This window comes from Athene noctua, chromosome 16 (assembly GCF_965140245.1).
Source record: "Athene noctua chromosome 16, bAthNoc1.hap1.1, whole genome shotgun sequence".
NCBI lineage: Eukaryota > Metazoa > Chordata > Aves > Strigiformes > Strigidae > Athene > Athene noctua.
The window spans coordinates 13,411,620-13,425,230 of NC_134052.1; the positions used below are offsets into that span (position 1 = coordinate 13,411,620).

The window sequence follows — 13,611 nt, forward strand, 5'->3', positions numbered from 1 at the left end:
GATCTGTCCAACAGGACCACAAAGTTCCAAACACAGGCTCCTGAAGAAAAGACTAAGTGCAATAGTCCTCTTTCTCGAAGATGTCAGTAGTGGAAAACCATTATTAATGCACAGATACTCTGAACACTCCAGTTTCTTTGAGAAGCAATAGATCGGAGGGCACAACTATGGCCCATTAGCTCTTTGAACACCTCTAATATGGTCAGTTGATGTTTATTACACAATTGTCTTGATGCAATACAAAGCATTATACTAAAAGTGATATATTTTAAAGAGCGTTGATCGAGCTTATTTTCCACAAACTCTTTTTAAGAGAACATTTGAAACCTTTTAAGGTCTCTAATTTTCAAGTCCCGGGTTAATAATGCTTACTGACATTTTATATTCTGCTTTCCATATGCGTGAAACTGTAACTGTATTTTGGAGAGCTAGAAACACTAACTCAGGGTAAGAAAATAACTATAAAACATGTGCTGCTTATTGGTCAAAGCTTCCATAAGGATTTTCTTTCCAAGTGTTTGTAAATCTTGGTGTAAAAAGTGACACGTGCAGTGTATGATCTCAAGCTATTTTGAGCACTAAGTCTTACAAACTCTTATTAGCACACACTACTAACTTTTAAAAACTTGTGAATTCATATGGTAGATGAACAACATACATGCACTGCAGCTGCAGCTTCAAGCTACCAAACTGCCTTTAAAAATCCGGCCTATGACGCTGTAATTTGAAATACAATTTCAAAAGCATAGTCATCTATTCTCCTCTCACTATGAACGTATGTGCACTCTACTCAAGATTAAAGCAGTTGCATGTGGCTAGACTTTCACAATGCCCAGCCCTTGCACCTGTGAGATGTTTGTAAAAGCTCAACATCCATCAGCCCTTACGCATTCTGTAAGAAATGCTTTATGCAAAACATTTTCAAAGTTGGCTACTTTCACAAAGTATAAAATTGTAAACCGAACCAATTTAAAAAAAAAGGATCTGTTTCACTAAAAAAAAATAATTCTTTCCAATATTAATTCTGTCTTATCATTCAAGAACCCAATTCTATGCATTCACTCATATATACTCGCTTATTTTAAGAGTCATGCTATTCTTTTGAAGTTATAAATATTTTTTAAAGTGCAGGACAGACAAGAAAAGTGCTTAATAAAAAACCTCAAGTGTTTAGAACCCATATTGTTTTACTTTGATCTATCAAGACCTCCAAAGGAGCAATTTACAGTCCAATTATGCTTAAGGACTGGCAACGCTGCTTCTAAGAGTAACACATTTCAGTATGCTATGGCAGTTTGAAAACATCAGCTACCTGGAAAAAAGGTCCCACTGGACTCAACAGTCGTATTTTTCCCATAATCAGGTTTATAATGCAGTATTAGTGAAAACGTAGGCATACATGGCAATAGACTGTAAACCTGAAAAATCCTTTGATACATTGTGGCAATAAATAAATAAATAAGGCTTTTCCAGCCTATCAATTTACAAGCTTCAAATTAAGCACCGGGATTTCAAGGTCTGAGCTTTACAGCTCTTTTTTAAATTAGCAACATGTGTCATTCAAATTACTCATACAGGGAATAATCTTCTATACAAAAAAAAAAAAAAAATTAGAATATTTATGCCAGTTAGAACTTAGATACACAGAATGTTTGACAGACTTCATCAAACTACATGGCATCACATACCATATATAGTATATTACACCAAAAGATGATGCGTAGTAGTAACACAGTACAGTTTCTGATCTAACTTATGTGACAGCTGCATTGCTTTAAGGTTGGTTAGGAGCTTCAATAGGTGTATTTTTAGTAAGATCAACTGAAATAGATGATACACAACCTCCACTGATTTCATTCAATTAGTTGTTCTTTGTACACTGCCCTGAAAACAGTGAATAGTAAGAATATAGCTATTACTATATATTATTAAAAAGCCAGGAAATTATGTGTAGGTCCACACAAGCATTTTCAGTATAAAATGAAACTGGGTACATGTACAAGCCAGGTTCAAAATAACAGCAATATATAAACTTAAATCTCCAAATCTAGAATATTTAAGGAGGGACAGAACAGTTCTCAGAAAATAAATGCTTCTCATCCTGCTTTTCACTCACCCACTGAGTTCAGGACTAGATTGCTTGTCCAGAGATGCTCAGCACTAAGCATGAGACCAGCTACTACAAAAGCAGCAACCCTAGACACAACAGGGTGAGGTAAGGACATAGGAAGACTGCCTTTTGTATCAGAACTCCAGCGACTAAAAAGATGATCATAAGCTTCAAATCTGTGAGTTTTTAAGTCAGACTTTGAAGGTATTTAAAGCAAAAGAAGGTAGTTTTCTTGTGTTGTATCTGCTGCTTCTCTATTCATGAGTGCTCTGCGGTACTGGGGGCATGCAGGGACAGAGAGGGAACTGAACAGCACGCGAAGGTTATACGAACTACTGACAAAACCGCCTTAAAAGTCAAAATGCCTTACGTGGAAATGAAATAGCAACATTTCATTTGACAATATTCCACTGTCACGCTTTGGCAGTTTGCAGCTTCATCTACACTCACATTGTAACAAAGATACCAGGCAGAATTATTTTCAAATTATTACTGCTGAAAAGACTTTCAGGTCACCCAAAATCATATGCTAAGTAGCGAGTGGAATGCTACTATGTTACTACTCAAAACCAGACGATCCTCATTGTTAAACGTAATGCCTTTTCCACAATTCACAATTAAACAGCAAGAAATATTGTTTGGATTCCTACCTCCCTGCAAGAAATACACCTCCAAAATAAAACTCGTCAATCCTCTTACTTACCTGGTGGTAACTGAAAATTCTGAATATTAGTTGGATTCTGAGGTGGCTGAGGCAAACGAGGTGCTAAAACTGTAGGAGTCAAAGTTGCTCTGATTCCACTTGTAGTTGCTGTTGGAGTCCTTGGCAGACTTTGTGCCACCGTGTTGGCAGTGCCTTTAGCCATTCCTGTGGGGGTGCCAGGAGCTGCAGGAGGTATCCCACCAGGATTGGGAGCAACATTGGAGAGCCCAGCTTGCATAGTTTGCCCAATAATCATGTTACCCCCTGTAGTACTGGGCTGGCCACCAGTAGCCAGCGTCTGCTGTTGGGATACTGCCTGGACTATAGTTTTAGGAGACTCAGATTTGATGACCTGTGTGGTGGGAGCTGCTGGCACAGTGGAACCAGACTGGCTGTTCACAAGTGATGTCTGGAGGGAAACTCCAGATCCCACAGTGGCTGTAGCAACAGCAGGAAAATTCCCCACACTGATGGTTGAATTGATCACAGTATTGCTCCCATTTTGAGTGGCTGCACCAGGCGCAGCTACTGTGGGTCCTGCTGTGTGTATCGGTGGCCTCACAAGCGTCACCGTAGGTGCCCCAGTTCCAATGCTCGGTGGTGGCTGCGAGGAGATAACTGTGGGCGAGGAGGAAGATGCAGAGGACACAGCAGTATTAAGGAACGAAGTCTGGATGACAGTGTTGGAAGCTGATGGCAAAACAGCATTGACAGTATTTCCTTTCCCCACAGATCCAGGTCCATTGTTAACAAGAGGGGCCACAGCAGGTGCAGAAGCGGGGTTCGCAGTCACAGGAGTCCCAGAGAAAGCCGCACTTGCTGTATGGTGAGAGTTCATCACCACGTTACTCCCATTCAAAGTTTGCACTGTCGTGGTCCCTATCTTGCCATTCCTGGTGGACAAGGCAGTTGCCATGGTGCTGATAACCACCGATTTGCCCTGACTGAGGGTCCCTGGAGCAGCAGTGACTTCAGATCCTCCTGCTGCTGCAGTGGTGGTGCTGGTGCTTGTTGTGGTGGCTCCATCCAGAGCTGAAGTCTGGGACCTGGTGTTATGATTAATAACGCCCCCTTGCACTCCTCCTGCTCCTGCAAAACAACAACAAGGTTAAACAGAGAGAATGAGCAAGAATAGAAGTCCAGCGAAGACAGAATGTTCTCCCTCATCACCAAGACTTCTCCATCTCCCAGGCTGCCCGCCTGGAGCCAAGAAAACAGGACGGAGTACAAACTGAAGATGGCTTTGAAGACATTATCTTGAAACTTCCGATCTCCCACCAAAGACTGGCAGATTCAATATTAATTTTAACGCCCCTGCTTTCAACACTACAGCAAGACAAAATAGGAAAAACAGATTTGATATGAACCAAGGGAAGGGAGGAAGATGATAATCTTAGACCTCTTCCCCATTCTAGAGCCTGACATCACAATTTAGCAACAGGACCGCAACTGCAAGGAGAGAAAAATGGCAATGGAAGACACATTAATAAGACATATTCCCTATGCCCAGCAGAAGTTACACTGTAATCCTTTCATCTCCTACAGAGTAAGTCAGATCAGGAGGCTCAACAACAGCAAAATATAAAAAAGTGAAAGAAAAACATCAGCCTGGCAAGACAAGAAGTACTGCAAGGCCTGGAGTAGGTTACCAGAAGTCCCCTCCACTTTATCACTGAATTTGTTCTTCGGGATCTAAAGTTCCCACTGTCAGAGATAGATAAAAATAAATAAATAAAAAGCAAAGCTGATTTTGAGAAGGGACAAGACGATGCAGCTTCTTGTCTCGAATAATCCTCATGCCCCTTGATGAGGCCTGGTGTTATCACAAGTACAGTCACACACAGTCCAGGTCCTTGCCCTAAGGAGACAGAAATAGGAAAAGAATAGTGACAGACAGATACTGAGATGCACGTTATAAGGGTTAAGGAGATCCTCCTAGAAGAGCTTCATTAATCATAACAGAAGGTCTGTAATATCTTCTTACACTTCAGCAACAAGAAAACAAGCAAAAAAAATGGGGGGAGGGGAGGAATTGCAGAGAGATTCTGGGGAGACATTTTTTTTTTAATTCCCCTGAAAAACAGCTTCTCTCCATTCTCACGTTGTGAACCCCAAGTCCCATCCTCCACACTATTTCCCTACAATCTTCACAGTAGAAGAGGGGGGAATATTCCCAGGTAGCTATGGGGGGGTGGGGTGGGAGAAGACATTGTACAAGGTGGGGTGTTGTGGCCTGAATTCCCCCCCTTCCTGGGACCTGGTGTTGTGACAACACCCCCTTGAGGGCAGAGAAGGAATGAGAGGTGTTGAATGCCCCCTCCAAGCCCCTGGAACAAGGGAGGGGGTGGGGGACGAATATCCAAGCAGGCAGATATGGGGGGGAAGCATTTTGAGGGACTTCCTCCCCTTGAAATCCCCCCTCGCTTCCTCCTCTACAGGAAATAGGTGTCATGATTAATAACACCCCCTTGCACTTCAGCAACAGAGAAGGGGGAGGGGAAGGAGCATTTACACAGACAGCTAAGGCGGCATTATCAAGAGGGAATCCCCCCCATAACCTCCACCCCTGGAAAGGGAAGGGGAGCAGCCACAGGCGGCACGGGAGGCAAACAGCCATTACCACGGGGGTGGGCTCTGCCTCCCTCAGCCCCCGAGATTAAGAGAGAGCCCTTTTACACTCCAGCAACAAGGGCAGGAAAAGAAGAGGGGACCGGCAGAGTCACGGACGGGCACTGCCGGCTTATTCTGCGCGGAGGCTGCCCCCACACATGATAAAACACCCTCTAGTAAGCAGAAGCGAGGAGGGAAAATAAAGGGGAGGGAGCAGAGGCGCGGATACACACCGAGGGGGCATGATGAGGGGAGGCTCTCCCCCATATGATCGATACCACCCTTTGCACTCCCGCTCCTGCCACAACGAGAAGGAGGAGAGAGGGAAAAGGGGGGAAAGCAGTGAGGGAAGGAGGCAGCCGGAGCTGGGGAGTGGGGGGAGGGGAGGGCCCCTCTCCCTCAGAGCCCCCCACCCCTGCCCATGTTACCTGCTTTTGTGATCTCTGGGGCACTCAGTCCCATCTTGCTGCTGCTGCTGCTCTCTGTTTGGGCATTAGCATTGCCTCCTACTACTACTCCTCCAGGGCTAGGGCTAGGGCTGCTGCTGCTACTGCTGCTGCTCACAACATGGTTCCCCAGCAGCCCCCCAGCGGCCCTCAGGGGCTCCTGCGCCTTGTGGTGCTGGTGGTGGTGGCCGGAGGCCGCCAGCTGGGACTCCAGGGAGCCCACCAGGTCGCTCACCACCTTCTCATCCACCTCCGTGTTCAGGAAAACCTCATCCAGCAGATCCGAGCCCGCCGCCATCTTTTTTTTGGAGGGTTCCTGTGAGCTGCTCCCTCCTCCCCCCCCTCCCCTTTCACTCCTCCCTCCCTCCCCCCACCCCACACACACACACTCGGCCCCGCCGACTGCGCATGCGCGCGCGCCCAGCCTCACATCACCGGCCGGAGAGGGATTCCGCCCGCCGCTGATTGGCCGGCGCCCGCCTATAAAAGGCGGGGCAAATGGCTGCGAACGCTTAGTTGGGAGTCGGGCGGCAGCGGCTCGGCGGCGGCCGGGCCCGGGGGGCGCGGGAGGGCGGCCGGGGTGGCGGCAGCGGGGGGGGCCGCGGCGGCCGGCGCGGGCGAGGCCGGGCCGGGCCGTGCTGGCGGGGCGGCGGGGGGGGAGGCCGCCGCCGCGGCGGCTCTTTGTCTGCCTCGGCCCAAAATGGCTGATGGCTGCCTGCTGCTCCCTGCGCCCGGGTCTCCCCCGCTGGCGCGAGTCTGAAGGGCGCCCCACACCTGTGCCAGCTGCGTGTAACTGATCCACGGGCGGCGGGGGGGCGGCCGGGGCACACGCCCAGCCCCGGGCGGGGGCAGCGGGCGAGGAGGAGCGCGCCGGCCGGCCCCCCGCGCCCTCCCTCCGCCGCTGGCAGAGGCGGGTTCGCCCCGGAGCGGTGCCCGGCCGGGGGCTGCAGCCCCTCGGGGCGGCCGCCGCCGGTAGCAGCCCCGCCGGTAGCGGCCGGGCCGCGGGGGCGGGCGCCGCCGCTGTGGGCCAGGCGCGGTCTCCGCAGGCTTCGCTCCGCGGCCTGAGCAGCCTGACTCAGCACGGCGGGGCCCGCGGCGGAGGGGCTGGGGCGAGCCCCGGGAAGCGCGGCCGGGGAGGGAGGGCGGCTGCGGTTCCAGCGCTGGGAAGGGAGAGGAGAGGGGAGGGGAGAAAAGCGAGGGAGATCACAATTTTAAACGGTCCACTCGCAGCTCCGAGCCCGGCCCGGCGAGGCGGGGGCCCTGCCGCGCTGGGGACGATCCCCGCCTGTGTGTCAGCGTGCGTTACACCCCCGCTGCCGCTTAACCCTTGGGGGGGAGAGCCGTGCCTCGGCGAAACGGCAGCTTCGGCGGGAGCCACCGGCCCCTGCGGCTGCTCGAGGGCCGCTCCCAGCCGCGGCCAGGTCCCCGTCGCGCCGGGCTTGGGCCCGGAGCCCCGGCCGTGTGTGGAGGGGCGCGGAGGTGCTGAGCCAGGCGCTGGCTGCAGGTGGACATGCCTTCCCTTACAGTAGGGAGCTGCACTTTGACCTTATTGTGCAACCATCGTGAAGGAAGTAAATAAAGTGAAAAATACAACCTGCCTTTTAATAAATGCCCTCTTTTGCCAGGCACTGTTTCCCCAGAGAACTGAACTATTGGAACAATTGCTGAAAGATAAATCGTAGCATGTGGTAAGTTTTAAGGGGTATCAGGCTTAAAATAGCACCTCTTATTTCAGTATTATAAAATAAGCTTTGCTCTTACGTATTGGGAATGGATGGAATTAGAGGCTGGAACCGTGTTGTAGTGGGATCGACTCAGCACCCGCTAATGCCCTGGTTGACAATGCCCAGAACTGACTGGCCTGATAACTGGCTGAAGGCTGTGAAGGTGCAGACCTGGAAGAATAAGAGCTGCAAGTTATCTGTGAGAAGGGATTGCTTTAAATAGGTCAGAGTCAAAGTATTCTCTACTTAGGGTTGCCCAAACATGGGTGTCAGCACTTCCTGCATTACATATTTTGTGGTGATCACTTAACTTGTGGTACTGTAACGTGAATTCAGTTGCCCTGCTGGCTAGCTGGCCCCGTGAGCAATGGGACCAATGCTGAAGCACAGTCCCATGCCTTACCCTGCACTCAAATACACAAACGTGCCTACAAGGGAGAAACTGTTTGCCAGAAGCTCACAGGAGGAACATAAAAACTGTATTTGTTCTTAACATACAGACCTCCAATAATAGGGTGAGTAAATGTGTTTAAACTATAAATCTTAGAAATCCACAGTTTAGGGTAAGGGATATTACAGTTCTGGTTTCTCATGTCCTCCTCTTACCTGCAGTAGACTTTGGCTGCTGAGTAAAAATTACACAAGACGGAGCCTTTCCTAAGGCTCCGATCGCTTCACCAGGTGGCATTACTAGAAGGGACAGCCTAGTTCCTCTAAGAAGTTTCATATTAATCTTTTATACTTGTTCTCAAATGTTTTGTACTCTGCAGCTTTTCTTAGTCATCACTGGAAACCCAAGGGAGAAGGAAGAAAATGCCCTTTCCTCCTCTGTGAATTTTAACTTCCATTTTATCAATTTTTGCCACGTTACAGTGCTACAAAGTAACTGATTTTACAGACATAACTGCAGGTCATGGTGCCTGTTTCTTACAAGGCAGGAATGCTGCCTCAAGCAGGGTAGTCCCCACCAGTTTGCTGCTGCCACAGTCGAGCACATTGCTAGTTTTAGCTATGGTGAAATTCTATAAGCAACATACCAAAGAACTATCTAGAATAGAAGTCTGGTCGCATTCCCTAAACGGTGGAAGAGTTAATCTACATCAGCTGCTCAAATGATTTATGAAGGGTGAAGAAGCTAGACCTAAGCTAGAACAGCCCGAAGGTGCAGAGTGGCCCCAAATCTGTCCTTCATGGCATCCAACCAGTACAGCCCAGTGCTGGGCCGCAGTGCCCGAGGAGCGATGGAGGAAGAGCAGGTGACAGGGGAGATGGAGGAAGTTATCAAGGAGCAGCAGAGGAATGAAGGGTCAGAGCAGCCCATGTTCTTTTGCTGTACACAGTCGAGGACAGCTTGAATGTAGTTTACAGTTGCATACAAAACTAGAAATAAAAACCTAGAAATCTTCATGTCCTTGTTCTAACACTCTCTTTAGTGTACCATATGGCGTATCTACCATATTAGGTAAACAACTTTACAAAATTACAAGAGCAACGGAGATTCATTACAACTTGTGCATTATAAGTGTGTAGGATTCATTACTGAATAATTTATCTTTTCATACCCTCTGCCTCTTGTTTGACATTGGAAGTAACTTTCCAGACTGGGTTCTTCAGGACTGGGATTCCGGCTCCTCTGCACTGTACTGCTCACCTTCTGTTTTAAATGGTATAAAAGAGCAACTTGCATAAGAATTCTGGTAACAGATTACTTGGTAATTCGTGGGGTTGGTGTAAAAATAATCAGACTCAATATACAGTGAATGTTAAGTATTTCACCCATCAGCAGTTACATCAAAAGATCTTGAACATTAGAGGCATGTGTGGATTCTCTCTAGTATTAAAGATTAGAAGCTAGCAGGAGCTAGACAGGAAAAATGGAGGACTGACAGTTCCCTTAACCTCCTTTTAGTATATTATTATGTAAAATACTTATTTTAATACTACATAGCCTATGTAGATCACAGCACAAAGACTGTGTTTCGAGGTACAAGTGGTAATGCAATTCTCTTTCTGTTTGTTTTCTAAAAAGGTAGTTAGCCTAGAATTCATTACGGGCACATCTGACAGAGGTGACAGCAGTGTGTATTATGGTGATAAGGGACATATCAGAGAAGCCTACAGATGGTCTGGGAGAAGGAGAGTCACTTTTGGTTGTCTGTACACAGCTCCTGTGAGTCTTAACTGACCGCTCAGAATACTAAAGTCTCATCAGTAAATAGATGGAAAGCTGACAGTGACAGTTTTGGCTGGTGATTTTTTGCTCTCCTTTCTGCCCCTTTCTCTGCTCCTTACTCAGTCACTGATCATTTTAAATGTTGAAAGTTGGGTTTTAACCAGTAAACAAAATGACAGAATCCACACGAATTTGGGGTTTATTTGGAGAGGTTCACTGTCCCTGTAGCCAGTATCCCACACCACCTTCCTGTCTTGTACCCTATTTCCAATTTTTTTTGAGGAGCACTAGAGCTCAGTGGACAATTTGAGAAACGCACAGCATCAGGAGGAATGGAGCCCTGGTTGAAGATGATGCAGTCCTGTGCAGAAGCTCCTAGTTTGTAAACTTGAAAGTCTGTGCTGATTCTTCTGCAAATGGGTGTCAGTCTGCGCTAACAAGTGTTCGGCAAGACTTCATATGCATCTGGAATATAAATGTTTGTCAATCTGTAGGGGAAATATTCCTGGTTTAAGTATTTTACTTTGAATTTAGGGGCAAATGAAGTCTTACTCCAGACATGTGCATGGAGATAAATAAAACAACTTTACTGTCTTCTTGGAATCTCAAGATACTGTTAAAGTCTCGGTCTTAAAATCATGCCATGTACTTCAGCTGTCCTTAGGTGAATCTCTGAAGACATCTAATGCTCCTAAGAGTCAGGGATTAATATTCAAAATTAAATATGGTATGCTCCAGGAAAATGACTTAATCCTTGCACTGTAAAATAAAACCAGATAAACAGTAGATTTGGAAAGCAACTGTGCAGTCCCTTTTTATTTTACAATAATGACACCTATCTACACTCCTATTTCCACTTAAGGATAGTGTCTACCCTGCTGCGTACTAGACTGTTTCTGCCAGCTACAGGCACACCAACTTATTTAAGTGTTTATACCTGCATAACAGTTATTGGAACTCCAGAAGTGGAGCAGAAAAACAAACAACTCTTCATGTGAGATATGACTGAATAAATATATTATATGACAGCTTAAGGGATATAATTTTTAAAAAATAAGGTATATAACATACCTAGTTATTAACTGGGAAATACATAGAAAAGATGTGTTAGAGAGAGACTATTTGCAAGCTTGATTTTCAAAAAGAAAAGTTAGCTGAGCTCACAACTGTCTTGGCAATCTTCTCTAGTTTTTATGAGACAGAAGACTGGGTCACTAATACATGCTACGTGCAATTCACCCAGGAGTTATTTAAGTATGGCTGTACTGAGGCATACCGAACTCCGTGCAACTCAACATCCTGTGCCCAAAAGAAGATGGCCAGAGAATATACTGTGGGATAAAGGATTATTGTTTAAAGGCCTTCAAGGCTTTACAGCATAGAAGAGCTGTGGAACACACTTTTTCCTTCCCAACTGCTCTTAATCTAACTCGTCATGCTTGTTACTGCCTGCCAAGATAGGAAGTATCAATATCCAGACTGATCTGTAAGGGAAGAGCAAGGGAACTTTATTAAGAAAAAGGAACACTTGTGTAAGAAGATGGAAGTTACCAACACCCCAGCAGCTAGCAGATATTTTTTTTAAGCAAATCTTCTGAATGGAGATTACTAGCAAATGTCCAGAATTATGTCTGTGGAAGACACAACAAGCAGGCATGTAAACAAAGTTGTGTGGTTTATCTGTTCTGAAAAATTTCTTGTGTAAGTCTACATGATTCATGGGGAAAAAAATATTATTAAAAGATTAGTGGTCCTTCTGGTCACTACAGCTAGCTTCAATAATTTCACATATTTTGAATTTAGCAAATTATTAGAACTGACTGGGCAAAATGAAAATGCTTTGCTCTCTAAGCAAATTAAAGTAACTTTTGGAAAATTGAATCACTATTTTCAAGTGATACTCTGACAGAATATGTCAAGAAAATGTGCCTACTGATGGGTCTCATTATTGGAAATCCAATTTGCACATTTTATAGTCAGGATTTGTTAGAATATGTTGGAAGTATTTCTTTTTAGTGAGAGGTAATTTGGGCAGGTTTTGCTTCAATTATTCTGGGATTCTTTGTGAGCAAAGTATTACCCTGCCAGGGATGTTTTATCAACGTACCCCCAGACAACCTAACAGTATACTAATACAACAGATACTCCAGAGCTGGACTCTTTTGCGCCCTCTTGTTTCAGAGCTGTTCTAGTTCTTCCCTGCACTTTCCAGCGTCATTCAGTATCTAACAGTCTCTCCACCAGTCCTCGCTGTTTACTTTTTGAGCAGTGGAGATCACTGGTCCACTTCCTCCTTTACTCCTCTTCTGGATTCCAAATCTCCACCTCCCAGCAATTTAAAAAACAATGGACAAATCCTTCCGTTGCCTCCAGACACAATCTTGGTAGCCTGCTACGGTCACAATGTAGCTTCTGTTCTGCTTACAGCTCTGTCCAGCTTCATATACAACATACAGTTATAGTCACCCGGGTCACTCTTAAGAGCTATAGTTAGGATAAAACTTGAAATGTAAAGGCCACAGAAAATTTCCATGTCTATGTCAACACTCTAACTGTTCTCTTGTCACTGCTTATGCTGTATGTGCTGCCGTGGACTGCTTCTCCATCTCTCTAATAACCTTCTGTATATCAGATGAAGCCAAGCGCCAGAGGAGATGGGAATCTAGATGGTGTGATGCTATTACACCCTCCATTCTGTGCAAGAGCAGAGCAGCATGCACTCTTAAAACTCCTTAAAGAACTGAAGACTGCTTGTTTTTTTCCAGTCAATACATACACTTGACATAGTGCTGAGGGATATGGTGTAGTTGAGAACGGTCAGTGTGAGGTTAATGGTTGGACTAGAGGATCTTCAAGGTCTTTTCCAACCTAGATGATTCTGTGATTCTGTGAATACCCTGATACAGCATTCTTAGATCATTGCCTTTTTGCCCCATCAAAAAAGAGTTTTTACTGGACATTTGTTCAACAGTTGACCAGTTATGGCAGTTGGTGTTATCCTCTTTCTTTATATGCTTCCTTTCAGTCACTCACCTTCAAAAATACATAAATAAAAATAAAGAACTGAAGATAAATCTTCATCTTGTTTTTTCTTGGTCAGTGCCAAGAACAGGTACAGTTAATGCTACTCCAGTTATGAAACAGCAGTTGCTGTACATGAAAACATTTGTCCTGTGGAATTTGATAGGCATTTGTTTTATCACAATGCCTAGAGACCATAAGTTACAGGAACAGAGCCGGACACATTCTTTGTCCCTATGCCCCTATCTAAATCAATCCGTAGCCCCATGGACCCCCCTTTTAAAACAGAGGAGTTAAATATTTAAGAAAAGGATTGTGTGTGTGCCTGAATATACACTTTTTAGCTCAACGCTAAGAAATGTCAAATGAAACTAACGGGCCAAAAAGTTGGTAAAACTTTCAGCGTACATATAATATGTAGGTCAAAATCCCGATTCTTGTAGATTTGAACTGGAAGAATGATCACATGTGCAAACATTTCTGAAAGTTGTCTTCAGATGACAAAAGTGGCTAAATCATTTTCCCTACTCCACCTCTAATTCATAGCCTGCCAAATGCTCTTACCAAGCCTTATGGGACGATAGGATTCCTCAGAGAAACCTGGCGAATCTTAGTGACATTATAAAGAAAACAGACACAAAAGACCCTGAACTGGAAAGCCAGTGTAGACAGACGAGTTATGGAAACATCATCATTTAATGAAAAAAAATGAAGGAAATCTAGTAAAGGAGGTTTGTTTTGGTTGTAATGAAACGAGATTGTATCTAACCATTTTGTGGATTTGGAATGCAAAAACTATGTAAGCAAGATTTTGCCAAGGGTGT

The 13,611-nt window shown here is 45.5% G+C and overlaps 1 protein-coding gene across 1 annotated transcript in view; it reads right to left on the reverse strand.

Annotated features, from left to right (window-relative positions):
• Positions 1 to 6,167, reverse strand: part of TAF4 (TATA-box binding protein associated factor 4) — a 39,647-nt gene extending 33,480 nt beyond the window's left edge. The window contains exons 1-2 of the mRNA XM_074920464.1: positions 5,852 to 6,167; positions 2,814 to 3,902 (exon numbers count right to left, since the gene is read on the reverse strand). Coding sequence (XP_074776565.1) covers positions 2,814 to 3,902; positions 5,852 to 6,167 — 1,405 coding nt within the window. The remainder of the gene's footprint in view (positions 1 to 2,813; positions 3,903 to 5,851) is intronic.
• Positions 6,168 to 13,611: the final 7,444 nt, after the last annotated feature.